The following is a 17,027-nucleotide window of genomic DNA, read 5'->3' on the forward strand; positions in this document are numbered from 1 at the left end:
ATTATTTATTACTGTATTTAGAAATGTTTTCTTTTAAAAAGATAATAACTTGAAGACTTAAAAGAATGATTTTTTTTTCTCTCTTCTTAATAGCTGCATCCCAGGGAAGATGCCTGTATGCCCAATGCCAACTATGGTGTTCTTTTAATAGAGTTTTTTGAATTATATGGACGTCACTTCAATTATCTGAAGACTGGAATCCGAATAAAGGATGGTGGCTCTTATGTTGCCAAGGATGAAGTGCAGAAAAGCATGTTGGATGGCTACAGACCATCAATGCTGTACATTGAGGATCCATTACAGCCAGGTACCCTCAGAAACCAAAATGGAATAACAGTACTGTTAAATGTTTAATAGATGTACTGCAGGATTTGTTTTCTTCATGTATTGTGCTTTTACCCAGAGGATTGCTGGTTTGGACTTCTTTACATCTAAATATCTGTAGATCTTTTAAGCTCTTTCAAATATTTATGCTTTATGCTAATCCTGTTCTGCAAGAGATGGCTGCAGTTGGTTGGGACTTAAGGGCAATTTTTAAAACAAATTACTGTCCCCTGCCTGAAGGGTGATAACCACAGTTTCAACCTTACTCATTTATTTATATTCTTATTTTAAGGTAATGATGTTGGGAGGAGTTCCTATGGTGCCATGCAAGTGAAGCAGGCTTTTGATTATGCCTATGTTGTTCTGAGCCATGCGGTTTCCCCAATAGCTAAATATTATCCTAACAACGAAACAGAAAGGTAAAGGACCTGAGTCTAAATCTCAGACATTCATTGCTTCTATTTTTCTGTGTCTAAAAATGAATTGTGGTGATGGTGTTGGTTTTTTTTCCTGATTTGCAGTATATTAGGGAGAATAATTAGAGTAACACAAGAAGTGGCCACGTACAGAGACTGGATATCCAAGCAGTGGGGAATGCAAAGCAGAACGGAATCTTCATGTAATGGTGAGTTTTGACTCAGCAGGGATGAGGGGGGAAACTTCTGGCACATTTTGCTTATATAGATTTTGTTGTTGCTTTTGCCTCACATAAGTCAATGTATGCATCTTAATAGCAATTTCCTTTTTTTGTTCAGTATTCCTGTCTTTTCATCCAGAAAAGTCAGATTTGTACAAGAATAAAATGTCCCCATCTTTATTGTATTGCGATAGATTTGGTCAGTAGAGAGGTCTGTAAAGAGTGCTGCCTTCCAAAAACAGACTTTGGAAAAATCTTCCTATTTAAATTATCATATTGTCAGTGTCACACTTCCTTTATCCTTTAAATATGGACTATGTTTAAACACGAATTACTGGGCATGCTAGTTTAAATCTGAATCCTTAAAATTCTGCATTTTAAATTTTCATTTTAAAATCTAACATACCGTATGTGTAAGGAAGCTATACTTAAGCCAGGATTCGCTATATAAGTGGAATAAGTCTTTTAATCAGAAAAGTCCTGAAATATCAATCATGATCTTGTTTTTAACAAATGAAAACACACAAAATCTAGCCAGAGAACTTGGTGACAATGCCCTTTTGAATCACCTTTAATCCATTGCCCATCTTCTGACTCTGGCAACCAGTTCCACTCTCTTCGGTGCAGGTGTATCTGCTATCTGGGAAGTTTTCAAACTAAAATTAATTTTAATACTCTCCAGTTAATTTTAGAATGTTCCCTATCAGAAGTGTTCTCCTGTTAGCAATTAATCAGAGAAGATGTTGCAAGGACCCATTCTTCTGGCTAGGCTGGGATTTTGTTTACCTGTTTGAGCTTGTGTTAGTGATTTGTCAGCTGAATGTGCTGTGTGCCACTGGAGCTGTCAGCCCTGGTGGCCCTGCTGTCCCCAGGCATGGCAAACAGCCGGTGCTCAGTGCCAGGAGCTCCCATCACCTCCCTTTTAACTGCCTATGTGCATGGACATTATGTAAATCTCTACCTCTTAAGTGTTGTCCTTGAGATAAAGCAGCAATCAAAAAAAGAAAAATAACCCCATATTAGGAAGGTAATGGTGACAGTAACAGTGGTTGTCTTGTTGATTTAGTCCGGATTTAAATTCCAATTCTTTTTTTTTTTTAAGACAGAGCTTAGTGAGATATGAGAGTTCTGTATCTTGAATTTTCAGTGTAGGAAATCCTACAAAGCAATGAGGCTTATTTGGAGTTCTTCTGATTCTAGCAATATCAGCAGAAGAAAAATTGGAGCTGCTGAGTATTGGGCATATAGGAACAGAATTTAAATGTATTTGAGTGCTGTTGAAGTGTGGCATGAAACAATCTACAGCAGCACATCTGAACTTTGTTACTGCCTTCTTCCATGCCTTCTGTCCCTAATTTCCATCTCAAACCGTGGGCAATGCTCAGTGCATTAATGGATCCTATCAGGAAGCCACCAGCCCTCTGAGAGGTGCTGGCCTGCAGTGCACACACGCAGATGCGCTCACGTATGTCTGCATGGATTTAGGGTGTGGATGTGTGCAGATGTCTGTGCATGTCCTGTGGGATGTAACACGTATTTTCTATCTTAGTGGCTATATCAGAAAACTCCAAGCCAACATATTTTTGCATTTAAATGTGTGGTGATGCTTCTGGTTTTTTTTCACTAGGTAATGGAGTAACCTTGATAGTAGATACTCAGCAGCTGGACAAATGCAACAATAATCTTGCTGAAGAGAATGAAGCACTGGGAAAACCTAGAAATAAAACTTCAGAAACACTTAGTAAACATTCTTCAAATTCTTCATCAGGTCCTTTATCATCATCATCATCCACACTGTCCAGCTCTAGTGATGTAGTAAGTACTGGAACTTTTCTGACTTTGCTTTTTAAAATTTCTTTGGATTTTTTTCCCTCTGATTTATATTGTCACAAAATACATTTTGGGAGCTCACAATCCTAATCAGTTAATTCATCCAGAATCCTAACTTGCATAAGATGATAACTCTTATGCAATTTCTACACATAAAAGTTGCAGTGTGTTTTTGACACAATGCATGTAGAAAATGAATATAAGTTCCACAGCCCTCTTTTCTTTGGGAAAACTGTATTTCAAAAGTAAAACAGACTGATAGTCACATGCTTTAAAAAACAGGCCAAAAGCTTTGAGAAAAAAATCTGTTTGGGAATTCTATTTAAAAAATAAAAGGGAAATCTCAAAATCACATCAATACATTTTTAAATCTGTTTTACTCGATAAGAATTTTGGATTGAAAGAATTTTAATATCTAGTAAAATAAACAAGTTTTCAGTTTTGTCCACTGTTAACTTTATTTTTAAAGGAAAATTCACTTTTAGAAATACTCACTCTTAAGAAAAACTCACTAATCCTTTACATTTTCCTGAAGGATTCTGATGGAACACCTTGCAAAACCTCTAAACAGTTGAGTTGTCGTCAGTCTACCACAAACAGAGTGGGGTCACAAGAAGTGTCACTGGAATCCTCCCAGTCAAGTGGGAAAACACAAAATAGCCAAACAGCCAATACATCCAGCAACACGAACAAATCTCAGGTTTGTGAAATGTTTGAAAACAACAAAAACTGTGTAGATTATTTGAATATTACACTTATCTCCCATGGAAGGGTAACTTGTTCTGGAAAGGGAACACTGCATTTTTCACCTCCCTTTTGCCCCATTAAAAAGCTTCCAGCACTGATTGTACCTAAAGCCACCTGGTTCTCTGTTAGGCTTGCACAGATGAATTTGCCACTGCGGCTTTCTCAGCTTTAAAGCAGATGAAATTGGTCTGATTTTATTTTGGGACACCAAATTCACCAGAGGTATACAGCTGTGTCACACCCATTTCCTCCTTTGCAAAAAGCACGTCAGTCCAGTTTTGATTGCAAAATTTGAGAAATGAGGCATGCCTACGCTCAGTGAAAGCAGTTAGCAAAAATGTGTTTAAAGCACATTTAAAACTGGCTCCTCTTTTAGCTGTTGATACTTGTTGGTCTGTCTTCCAGTAAGGGAGGTGAAGATTCTTCGCTGATACATGACATTCCCCCTCATTTTCCCCTATAGCCAAACATCCATATGATGACACCTATCAGAGCTTATGCATTTAGGAGATTTCCCACACTGAGGAATGCTTCTATGGCAAGTCAGTATTCTGGAAATATTCTATGCCTCTATATATAGTCTGCCCTGAATATATGCAGTTTAAATTCTTGCACTTTTTTCAGAAATTAGATCTTTTATGTTTGAAACATAGTCCAGAGCATTCTGGAACACTTTTCCTGAAAATAATTCTGAAGACATTCCTCTTATTTGCTGATGATCTGTCTTCTAACAAGAGAATTCACACACCTGGCCTTGGCTATGCCATGAGTGTGTTGTTTGTGTTATAGGGCAGAGCTAATTCCAGGCTGGAACGTGCATGTCCATGATCTGACGTACCCCGTCTCTGAAAAGATGTGGCATAAGATTAGTCCTGGATCAGATTTGAGCAATCTTTCTGTGTTGTCTTGGATTACGGACATTTCTGTAAAATACCTTTTTACTTTGCAAAATTCCTTGTGCTCCGTTCCTCTCTCTGGACCTGTTTGGGGCTAGAGATGAACATTTGTTTGCAGCCACCCACGTGGGAGATTGGCAGTGCTGTGCTGCTGTCTCAGCAATGCCCAGGTTTCTTCTGCCATAGCAAGTTTTTCAAGTATGCTGTTTTCAGAAGTGCTCATTATCCAGAAGCAGGGATATGTTATTGCCATGCTTTATTCCCAGTAGCACGGATTTACCATGTTCTCTTTCCTCCACAGCATGGATCTGCACGGTTATTTCGTTCTTCTAACAAAGGCTTCCAAGGTCCAGCAAACTCAAGCCATGGTACCTCAGTCACAAACAAACAGCACCAAGGCAGCAAATCACACCATCAGTTTTTCCACGGCAAAAAGAGGAAACACAAGAGGGATGCAGCCCTGTCAGACCTTTGTAGATAGTTGCCTACTTTATGACTGTTCTTCTGTGTGCAATGATCTCATGCTACAGGATAGTTTGATAGTGACTCCTTGGATCTCTTCTGGAGCTTCAGACTGTTCAGACATAGATTAGCAACTGCATTTTTTTTTCCCAGCTCGCCACGGAACGGAACATGAAGATTGATCACTGCAAAAAAAAAAGGAAAAAAAAAAAAAAAAAAAAGAAAAAAATGGAAAAAAAAAGGAAAAAATAATTTTTTTAAAAAGAGGAAAAAGGCTGCTCATTTGATAAGTCATATGCTACAACAGGGTCATTTAGGATATAAAAGCTTGAATGTAAAATAAATGTATTTCCCATCAGCTCATGCTGACCTGTAGAGATAGTACTCAGTGTGTCTAGGGGGTGGTAACAAACAAATAAAACACAAAAAATAGGAAAAAAAAGGCAAAAAATTGTATTTTGAGGGAAACCCAGCCTTTAAAGGTGAAAGTAATTTGTGCATGATTTTTTAATTATTTTTGCATATACTTACCATTTTATTGTGTATATATAGATGACCATATAGGAAAACTGACATTTGTAATAGTGGATTTGTTAATACTTTTTACATAACATTACTGTTTAAATTGTAAACATAAATTTTTCTCAGGATTAGTTTGGAAAATAATCTGAATTGTCATCTTAACATCCATATAAAGAGACATTACTAGTTATATTGCTCAGAATTTCTTTTCTTGGCATTTGGAAGATCTTATAGAACTTTTGATCTGCAAAAGCTGTTCCTCTGAAAGAAAGGTTTATGGTGGCAAATGAAGATTTTCATTTGTATAAAATGTACATGTACTTTGTGTAGACACGGAGCTTGTCATCTCTGAGAAGTAACCTTCACCTTGTTTTCTAGAGTGCCATCATTTCAGGCAATGGGGTTTTATAGTTGCATCTTCTCTTCCTCCCCTTAGTGGTCTTCCCTCGACCCTTCCTTCTTTGTTTTAAAGAAACAACAAAAGGCCACTCGGGGTTTTTTGGGGGTGTTTTGGTTAGGTTTTTTTGTTGTTGTTGGGTATTTTTTGTTTTATTTTTTTTTGATTGATGGTGGTGATTGTTTTCTTTTTTTTTTTTTTTTTTTCTTTTTGTTTGTTTTAAAAAGACAAAACACCAAAACTCAGTTTGTTACAGATATTTGCATTCCTGGGCTGCTTTAATCCCATGCCTCCTTGTTTGTGCCTTTCCTCCCCCTTCCAGGTCTGGGTTTTTTTGTCTTTTATATTTTTGCTAACTCCTGTAGGAGATGATAACTGTTGAAGCTTTAAGTAAATTTTACAATTAAAGTATTTTTTTCTCACTCCCCTCTTAGGCATTTTTATATTTACACTTAATTATTAAAAAAAACAAAACAATTTCAAATAATGAAATATACTTTATATTGCCTTAAAGACCCGAACCTTTCATATGTCATAATATTTCTTCATTGACCTAGTTCTCATTTCATTGAAACTCCACCTGTGTGTGGTTCAGTCACATTACAAGTCTAGGTTGCAGTACCTTTGATGCCATGAATGCGAATGAAATGGAAAATTGCACTCACAGGCGTAGTTTGGAACAGGAGTTGGGACACTTCAGTGGTAGAGAGTTAAGTGGCATTTACTTTCACATATTTCTGTAAAGAGGAAAGTCTGTACTTGGCGTACGTGGCTGTCTTAAATGCAGCAGTTCTGAGATGATGCTTTTATAAAATGTACTGTTAGCTTTGAGAAACTTTTTATATGCATTTACAGAATACTACAGACCAACCTGACCTTTATGGGCACTAATGAGTGCAATGATTTTTAAAGAAAAATGAGACCAGAACCGATGTCATCACTGAAATTAATAAACATTTTCAATGTGTTAAAGTGTTTTACTTCAAAAAGGAAAATATATATATATATTCCAAAAATACAGAAAGTCATAACATTTACTCCAACACTAAGCTTAAGTGATGTTAATTTGACAATTTTTTTTTAATTTTTAGAGTCATATTTTAATTTGATCAGATAATTTTATCAAGATGTTCAGCTTTTCTTCATAGAAACTAGTAAAAGTTGTACCACATTATGCATAGTCACTATTTATTTTGTTTTAGATTATTGTGAATGTGTAGACTTATGTTCACCGCTTAGGGAACAATTATTTATAAATTATATTAATCCAGTATTGTTAGCTGCTATTAGCAAAACTGTTCCAAAACTTAATACTTGCAAAGATCTGTATCGCATTTACCACACTGAAGTGTTTTTAAAAGAATCACCCTCATTGTTGAAAGCAAATGTACTCCTAGGGTGCAGATATTAGTGTTCCAATAAGCATGTGATAATTTTAAGGTGGTGGTAGCGGGAAGATAATCTTGATTCCATTGGGAATCTTAGGTTTGCCTCAATTTATGGTTTTCATAAATTTAATGGAAAATAGCTTTTCCTGGACTGCTCAAGTTTCTTTTTGGTAAACAGTATCTTTCTAAAAGAAAAAAAAAAAAAAAAGAAAAAAAAAGAAAAAAAAAAGCATGAAGGAAAAATTGAGGTATTTTACATTGCCTCAAATGACCAGCATTGTATTCATAAAATACTGTATATCTTGCAAAACTTTATTTAAACGGAACAGTTGAACTGTTCGTTTTTCAATCTGAAGTAAAATACTTTCAAGACCTTTTAGTTTGCCTGCTCATTTGTCTTGTACATTTCATCTCTGTATTTGACTCAAGTCTAATTCCTTTTTGAGTTTCAATACTTTTGTGAAGATTTTGTGAATATATGAAAAAAATAAATGTTTAATCTAACTACTGCAGTTTATCACCATTCTTGACACCCTGTGTTCCCCTTCCCAGCGCTGTGGAAAGAGTTACTCAAGTAACATTTTTCGTAGTATGGGGGTCCTTCCCCAGCTGAGTCCTGGGCCCCTCTGCCTGGCATTTGGAAGCTGATTTTGTTCAGGTGGCCCTGGTCTGCTGGTTTTCCTTTCAGGAAAGCTGGAACAGTCTGTAAGCCTGAGAATAAATGGAGTATAATACATGTGTAAAGATTTCTTAATGTATGGTTTTTGTCTAATTTTCATCCTCAAATACATAGGAAACTTATGTAAAGATCCATTTTCTTTGTCTTCTGAAATTGGCTTTGGGGTGGTGTTGCAGCTGCAGGGCAGCAGCTGCTCAAAGCTGCCATGCTGAGGGGGGTTGTGTAGAATTATGCAAGAGTTAATTGGATTAAAATCCATGTTCAGCAGTTCCTGAAGCACGGCTGATGTTGCTGAAGTGTGTTCTTGTTCTCCTTCTCTGGGAGACGTGCACATACTGCGGTTCTGGTAGTTTTCCCTCTGGCAGTCCACCACAGACCATTGGAAATACATAAATAAGCTGAAATGTTCACATATCTTCCTGTTTGGTATTAAATTGATTTGCTGAGAATCTTTTAACTGAAAAGAAAATTGATCAATTTGTTAATTGACAGTCTTCTCCCTTGTGGCAGAAAAAAAGCTGAAGTGTAAGTAAATCTTCCTGTTTGTGAGACATCATTCTGTTTTGTCAGAATTTACAGCTCAGGTTTTTAAATACCAAAACCAAACTTGCTTTCCTAGAACTAAATCTCTAGAAAATAATTGCCCAGTGGCTGGTGGCAGCTTTTTTTGTGTACTTTCAAAACGGGCCTTTTCCATTTTATGTCTGGAGTCATCATGAGTGTATCCTAAATAAAATGTGAGCAGCTGGTTAGAACATGTCTTACCTGGAAAATGTATTGTAAATAAATGCAGACAGCCATTTGGCATCTTGATGGATATTTCAACTAATGATAGAGCTTAAAACTGAATGTTCAACTCCAACATTATTTCCTAGAGAGTAAAAACCATTGGAGATAAAGTGTGTAATTACTCAAGAAGGGAGTATATTTACCTATTAGAGGCTGTAACAGAAAAGAAGTGAATTATTCCAGCTACTGTTAATGGGCAAAGAAATGATTATTCTGCTGACTCTTGGAACTTGATTATTTTGCTTAACAATGCAAAATAACTTTCTAAGAATCAAGTTTAGTATGTCTTAGAACTCTTTGTCTTGGGAGTGCAGATTTTGAGAGCTTTATATTCTACTTAATTTGTAGTGGTTTCAAAACTTTTCCTCAAAGATGTTTTCTGGGTGCAGTGATCTAAATGTGTGTCTTGACTGTATTTCCAGGAGTTATTTACTAGCAGTTCTGACAGACACATCATTCATTATTTCTATCTAGGTTGAAAACAGCTTTGCTGTTCTTGTGGTGCTTAATTTCTTCATGGTTGTAGATTTTTCTATGCCAAAGTACTCTTAGGCTCTTCCCTGTAGTAATTTGCTCTGAAGCCTAATGAACTTACCTTCAAAGCTGATTGTTAGGATGTTTGAGATGATCCCAGGGAAAGAAATATCCAACACCAAGAATTCTTTTCAAGTTACTTAATGTCCTGAGTAAAATGGGAATAAAAATTGAAATGGCTTTATTGAGTCTTTAAAAGCCCAAAGTTTCTGTCAAATACCTGCTTGAAAAGAAAACAGAAAGATACAGAAAGTAGCTGTTACTTGGTCATGGTAGTGCTAGATCAAATTATGTGCATTTCAGATAACTGTAACTTAGATCAGTTTTTTGGGGTTTTTTTTAATATTTGATTTTAATTCTTTGTGTATTTAGTGGTTGGCCCACTGTGATAATTTTACTAATCTGTGGACTCCAAAAACTTGTAAGAGAGAAGTGTGGTGCCTTTGTTGGGCATCTTGGCCGTGCTGTTCATTGGGCCTTTCTCTTGGCAGTAGCCAGCTCAGAGATGGCCTGTTCCCATTTACTCCTTCCTGTAGCAGTGCAGGATATGGATGAAACTGGGCAAGAAAAAGAATGTGAATTTTATTTTGCTGTAAGTTAATTCTAAAAAGCTGATGGGATCCTGAAAATTCTTTGAGTACACCTACAAGTGGGGGAAGATGAAAATCTTGGGTATCCTCTGCATAAAAAATACCTCCATTTGGAGGAACAGCATCTTTCTGCTTCCAAGATGTGTGGGAGTGAGGTGCTCTGGGTCCCTTTGCTCAGGCAGTGCCTCTGGGATACCCAATGACCTCAGCAGTGAATCTCCTGAAGGTGTCTCTTCTCTGTAGCAGGTCTAAATAGCTCTTGGCATTTGAAACTTGCTGCATTGAGTTTCCTAATCCTTTTCAACTCTGAGCCCACCCTTTGTTTTTTGGTGCTAAATGTGACATTTTTCAAGTGCTGTCCAACAGGTTATAGTGAAGCACAAAGGGGATGCAGATCGTTAGTGCTTTAAGAAGGGTATTTCCTGCTGCTACAGCAGCTCTTTAAAGGAAAATAGACCAAAAACCCTTTGACTGAGCAGTCTGAAGTAGGAGTATGTCCCCTTAGCACTCACATATCCATTTTTGAAGCTAGTTTCTTTGTATATTATTTGACAATCTAATGTTGGGATGTGAGGCTGATTTTTTTGGCTCTCTGTAGAATGGAGTCCTACTTTCCCATAGTGCAAAACTGCCAGAAAAAAAACTCACTTGACTCTATGCAAGAGCTGGCTTGTAAAGAATGCATTTGTGTGGTGGTAGAGAAATCTGAGTAACCATGAGTGCAAATTCGGTGAGTGCTTTGCTTGTTTAAAATAAATAAAATGCTCTTGTGTGGGTATATAAAATGATTTCTGTTCTGTATGAAGCAATGTTTGACTCTTGAGCTTAAAGATCATTAAGCAATCAAATGCTTCTGAATAGCTGTTAGTGAAACTAATCTGCACTCTCGGCTGCATTTTCCCGGGTCTAAAGTTCATTTGTTGTGCTAGATTTGGTGACAACAAAATCTGAAAATAATCCTGGTTCAAATTGCTCGTTTATGCTGCCTGGCAATTTAACACAAAAATATCTGTTCTGAACTTAAAGTTCTCATCTTAAAAAGAAAACCAAAATCCCCAAATACATCTTGCAGGTCTGTACACAACAGATTATTGCACCAGGATTGTGAAGAAATATTTTTCTTACAAAAATAAGATGATGCGGTTTAGATGAAATGTGCATTAATGGTTGCTGTTTGCATTTCCCTCCTCCTGTGACCCATTTCCAAACAGGACTGTTGATCATTCTTACAATAAGTAAGAGACGGATTAAGGCTGGGTTGGGGTTTTTTCCGTCTTCACTATAGTGGACCTTGAATCAAACTCCTTTGTGGTTGCCTGGTAATCAGTAACTATGAAAAGACATTCTCAGTCGGAAAAATCAATGGCTAACCCAACAGCAGGCAGAAATCTTTCATATTGGTTTCCTTCAATGTGTGTTTGCTCTTCCTTTTCAAAATTTTTCATGGTGCGTGGGAGGAATAACTTATAAAATAATGTACTTGTTTCTGTAAGGTTCTTTTCATCCCAAAGCATCTTACTAACCTGATGTTATGATATCAACTTTTATCTGTTAAGATAATGTCATAAAGCATAATTGCTGACAATTTCAAGTATGTCTGACCTGCAGTGTTTGCCACTGCTATATCGCTTCTGTGCAGTGTCTAAGCCACCAACTCCAGCTACTAAAGGTTGTTTGAAGGCTTCTGCTTTATAATGTTTTTTGTATGCAGACAGTAGCACCTTCAGGTACTGATAACTACCCACAGAATCTCACTAATCTAAGGGTAGAACTGAGAAAACTGAAATTTGTTGCCAAAAAATATAGGCACGGTGTTAGTAGTGTGAGAAGCCAAGAGGGTAAGAGCAATACTGGCTCCAAGAAAGAGGCTGCCCTGTCGTGCACAGGGGCAGCTTTGGCTTGGGCAGACACCCCACTGCTCTGGACCTGCTCTCCTACACCAAGTGCTTTGTAACAAGTCAGCACTTGTGAGCTCTTCAGAACAAAGTCACATCATGGTCTGTCAGAAGCAGAACAAACTTCTTGGAGAGTACAGGCAAATACAGACCTTGGGAATCTGGAAGCTGAGGCATTAATGTGAAAAAGAAGGAATCCAACCTCTGTGGTTACAGGAGAGCACTTCTCTGGTCACTTTACCTTGCATGGACAGTCTGATTTTTAAAAAACAAACCAAAACAACACCTAAATCTTCAAATGCACTACTGCACTTTATTTCTATTGAATAAAGTGATCACAGACATAAAAACCTGTCCAGAAAAATGCAGTAGTTGTGAACTATAATTACTGTGTTTGTACATTTGTGAAAGTCCTGATGTTCTAGTGCTGCTTAGTGAGAGAAAACCATAATAAACAATTGTGATGAGCTGGTGAAACACTGAAAGGACATAAATTAGGACTGATGTTTATTTCTCAGATGTCATTATTGGCAAGTTATTTATTTTCATTTCTTCTTTAGTGTCTTCATCAGTGTCTCAGGTTTTACAGGCTTTTCCTACCGTTGTGCCTCATCTGGCCTGCATAGCACATCACAGCTGTCCTGTATCCCAAACTGGCTGCCAGCCTTGCCTGAGATTAAATTTTATGAGCGGGATGGATCATTTTTAAAGAACAGAGAGTATGCATTTTGGACACAGTCCTGTTAGAGTCTAGCCAGTTTTTTTCCCAGTTCAGTAGTCTATCCACATTGAAAAAAAATTATTGTAGTGCCAGTACAACCAACTATCATGTGGACATGCCAAAGCACCAGACAATCTTACCTCATGAAATTAATCACTGCTCAGCTTATTTCAGTTAATAATCTGTTGTACTTAAAACAAATGTAGTGAAGATGCAGTATGAACATAATTTTAATGTTGCTATATCAATAAATTCTAAGATTTTATTGTAAAGAGAGAAACCTTTGCTGTTGGAAATTTGAGATTATTCCTTGGCCTTACTCTAAGAATTACCACAGCCTGTTTGAATTTAAGGGGAGTTCTTCCACTGATTTCACTAATAGCAAGCAGGACTCTGTGATTTCAGGACAGTAAGACAGAAAATTATTTTCCACCTTACGCCCTCTCAGGTTTGGGGCAGTTATTATATTGGTTTGTTTGAAAATACCAACTATGTGGAGGAAAACACACTCAGTTTCTCAGCATAAAGGAAAATAAAGGGTGGATTATGTTTTTGCTTTGTAGTCTCTCTTTTAAAATCCCCATTGTGATCTAAATAAACTAATCTTCAAGAGTAAGCTACTTCTGTAAGTTCATTGAGATAACATGAAAGGCTACATCCTCAGGTAACAATTTTTACTTCATTGGTTTCACTGTAATAGGGCTACAATGAAGTTTGATGAAGATGAAGTTTGTCCACACACTTTTAAAATTTATTTGTAACAGGGTTGGGTAGGTTTTTGGTTTTTTTTTTGTTTTTTTTTGGTCAGTAAATCCATGTTTCCTAGTGGATTCTTTTAGAACTTTGTGTTCTACAACAGTATTCCAATTTACATAACAGCATTTTCTCCTACTAATATGCATGGTCCATTTGTTCCTTACTGATTTTTCCAATATATTCTTCTTTTTTTCCAGTTTAGAAGTTATAGTAATGCAGAGACTCTGAAAGTGCAAATTGAAAACAGTTAGCTAAATAGTTTCATCATTTACTGTGAACATAAAACGATCCGTTCTTTTCTGTATTCTTTCAGTCAATAACATCTTCCATTCTGTGACAAACTCCACCTGCAGTTTTAGGGTACCTAATAGGGAAATGGCCTTATTTTCCTTTATTTTCCTTTCTTGTGTAACTTACCAATTAATAAAAAGAGTGACTCCTCAGTAAAGACCATCTTACAGTTTTCCAGGAAGCCATAGACCAGATCATCTGTCATTGTTGAGAGTAATTGTATTTCTAGAAGAAAATGTTCAATTTTATTACCGGTCATCTTGAGTATACAGAAAGGGTTAAAGCCCAGGCTGATCTAAAGGCCTTGGTTCAGTACAAATCACACCTGCAAGTACAGGTAAAAAGGTTTAAGCAATTAACCAGGCACTGATTTTTCAAGGAATAATGGATTTTCTTGACCTGGAGATAGAATCTTAAGCATGGACAGGAGAGGAGATGCAGGTGGTTTTTTGGTTGTTAATCCAAGAATTCAAACAAAACTTCCTAGCCCGGGGTCTAGAGCTGCAAGTGGTGGAACTTGTATTCCTAACTCCTTTAGTACCTCTAGGAAACTCTGCTTAAGCCCCTCAATCACACAGTTTTTTGTACACTTGGTACCTTCCCTAATTATCACTTCCCAGTGCTGTGCACTTTGAGTTGTCTTTGGAGAAGTTTTTGTTGTCCCACTAACTTTAACGAAGTCTGGAATGCTGGAACAGATGATTGTCTTTCCAAGTCAGCTAAGAGTCTTTGACAACTTTCAAACAAGTAGCAAATAGGACAAGAGACCTGATTAGCTTTCCATGTCTCCAAAGAAACAGGTATGCTCTGTTTACAGAAAGCAGCAAATTATTCCCCAAAGTTGTTCGATGGATCCAAGAGCCAAAAATGCAAACCAAGTAACAGCAGAGAAATTCTGCCTTCTCTTAGGCCAGCCTGATGCAGTGAGATGCTCCTGCACTTGGCAGCATAAACCTAATGGTCTTCAGCAATTGATTGTAATATTGCCCTGTAAATGAAGGTGACAGCAATGTATCAGCTCAAAATAATGTCTTAGTACATCTTTCCATAACATGTCATGCCTAGCACATGGGGATTGTTCTATTATTAGATATCTTTACAGGAAATAGCAAATAATTTGCTCAAGTTGTTTGTCTCATTCTCTAAATTGATCAGTGGCCAGAGAGTGGAATGTGTGCGGATGCACACTGGTAAATAGATGCTAAATCTCATCCAAAACAAACAAACAAACAAACAATATTCTAATAAATACTTCCTACTGTAGAGTTCATTAAAAACAACATTTTATTTCTGTCTTTCTGAATTAGAATCATGAAATTAATGACAAAAAGCAGAAATTACAGTTGTCTTGGTCACTGTTTCGGGGTATTTGAGGAACTACAAAAAGGCAGCAAGGTAAAGCATGCTACCTTACATGCTGTGGTGTTGCAGGACATCAAAGGAATATTTAAAAGAAGTGAATATATTGAAACTCTACCTGCTAATTTTACGAGTACAACTTAACATATTGTGACACTTTATATAATGTCTAACCCACAAAAGAGTCTGCTCTATATTAATTTTCAAATTTTTCCTAAAGGTTTACAATAATATTTTCTGAGGTTATAAATATATTTCTGATTTGCACATATTCATTTGGTCAGTAACCACTCTTTGAGTCCTAACTGACTCATTTATGGGAGCCACTGAAAATCTGAGTGTTGAAATATTTGGAAATAAAATTATTTAGAACCAAATGCTGTCATCCTCTTTACTACAAATAGTACAAGCACAGACAAACTGAAGGCAGATTCAACCCACGGTGACTTAGTAAGAGAAAAATATAAACCCCTCACATGAGAATTATAGCTGAAGCTTACTGTTTTTTTTCCATCTGCTTCTTTTAAAAATAATGATCTTTCTCTGTCTCATAATGATTCATGGCCCTGAGTACTGTGGCAATTTACACTGAAGCACACATCTGAATTGTACAAAACAGACTCCTATAATGCTCTATAATGCACTTTGCAACTCCATTTGTTTTAAACATCCTATCTACAAATAAGTTATACAGAAAATGAAAAAAAAAAATTATTAGATTTTTATCAGCCAATGTGATGCATTTTAACAAAATCTTTAAGACTATGATATAGTTATCCAGTTCAATCTTGAGAAAGATTAGATTTGTGTGTTTAATACTCTGACTTTATATACTCAATATGTACATATAATTGTAGAGTTGTTGGATATTTTTCTATGCAAGAGCTTGAAAATAATGGTTGCTTGTCTGTGAAGGAAGCTTTCACAGAAGCAAATACAACCCTAGGGATTGCTGTGTTCAAGTTTGAACATTTCAGATGGACCTCCAATGAAGGGCTACATTTCCATAATATTCGACATTTGCAGCCACCACATAAGCACAGGAAATTTATTTTGGATTAATTTACAGGGGCAAAAAGATAAGCCACTAGGAGCACAGGTGAGATGCTGTCACTTTCCTGGCCCAGGACAGAACCTCGTGCTTGGGTGGTGGCGTTGAACAGGCTCCCAGCAGTGCCAGGTGCTCTCCAGTAAGGGGTGGTAGCATCTGCTGTGAGAACCAGCTGCCGGCGCCGAGAGAAACCTCAGCAGCAGAAAAAAGAACAGGGGAGCTCTGTATGTAACACAGGCAGGAGGCAGTGAACTGGATATTAATTTCTATATTTTGGGGTGGGTTTTTTTTTTAACTTTTTTTTTGTTTTTAATATGTTACAGTAATTGCTGATAGTTTAAGAGTAATCTGCACAACAGTGTACATAAAGCACTTGGAATGCTTTGGAGCTGCTGCCATTAAAAAACCCCTACAATGTCAGTCATGTTGAATCATGCAGGAATTTTAGATCTTACTCTGGGATAGCAAATACTTTTTGCGGGTATGCAGAAATGATGTTAAGCAATCTGTGTACTCGGAAGGTCCGCAAAATTTTGATGAAGTGATAAATTGAGTCCATCTGTTCTGAAACAACTCCATTTATGATCTCAGCAGAACAATGTATTTTCCATTTCCTGCAGTTTTTTAAAATCTTGTTATCTAATCCAACTTCCAGTGAAGACAATTCTTTTTAACAATCCTTTTACTGGAAGATCCTTCTCCTCTCCCCTAAGAAATGGTCTGAACAGCCTGTGCACTGCTTCCCTCTGAATGCTCCTGTAATTTCTGGGTGTTTTTGGACACAAAACAGGAGAGGGAAGACCAAGGTATGATTAGATACTCGGGACTGCACATGAAAGCGTTGCAAGGCAGGGTTCAGAAGAGCAGAGTCCAGCTCACTTGCTGCACAGTCCTGTGCCTCAAGTACGTAACCATATCCCCAGCTGTATTCCTTATCTAATGTCTCACATCGCTGAAACTGGATTTAAATTCCTTTCCAAAATTCAGCCTGCAATCATCCTAATGGCTAGGCAGTCTCAGAAAACACAGCCTTTTCTATTTTCCCAGCAATATTGGAGCAGGAGCTTAGAGAGTCACAGAAACCTGTCATGCCTGTGATGTGTGTGCTGAGCTGCTGCTCCCTCCCAGAGTCAATTGAAGCACATCACTCGGGCCTACG

General features: G+C 37.1%; 1 protein-coding gene across 1 annotated transcript in view; it reads left to right on the forward strand.

Annotated features, from left to right (window-relative positions):
• TENT4B (terminal nucleotidyltransferase 4B) overlaps positions 1 to 6,030 on the forward strand; it is a 40,572-nt gene extending 34,542 nt beyond the window's left edge. The window contains exons 7-12 of the mRNA XM_058845555.1: positions 94 to 307; positions 617 to 743; positions 846 to 949; positions 2,589 to 2,776; positions 3,327 to 3,491; positions 4,736 to 6,030. Coding sequence (XP_058701538.1) covers positions 94 to 307; positions 617 to 743; positions 846 to 949; positions 2,589 to 2,776; positions 3,327 to 3,491; positions 4,736 to 4,915 — 978 coding nt within the window. The 3' untranslated portion in view covers positions 4,916 to 6,030. The remainder of the gene's footprint in view (positions 1 to 93; positions 308 to 616; positions 744 to 845; positions 950 to 2,588; positions 2,777 to 3,326; positions 3,492 to 4,735) is intronic.
• Positions 6,031 to 17,027: the final 10,997 nt, after the last annotated feature.

This window comes from Poecile atricapillus, chromosome 10 (assembly GCF_030490865.1).
Source record: "Poecile atricapillus isolate bPoeAtr1 chromosome 10, bPoeAtr1.hap1, whole genome shotgun sequence".
Classification (NCBI taxonomy): Eukaryota; Metazoa; Chordata; class Aves; order Passeriformes; family Paridae; genus Poecile; species Poecile atricapillus.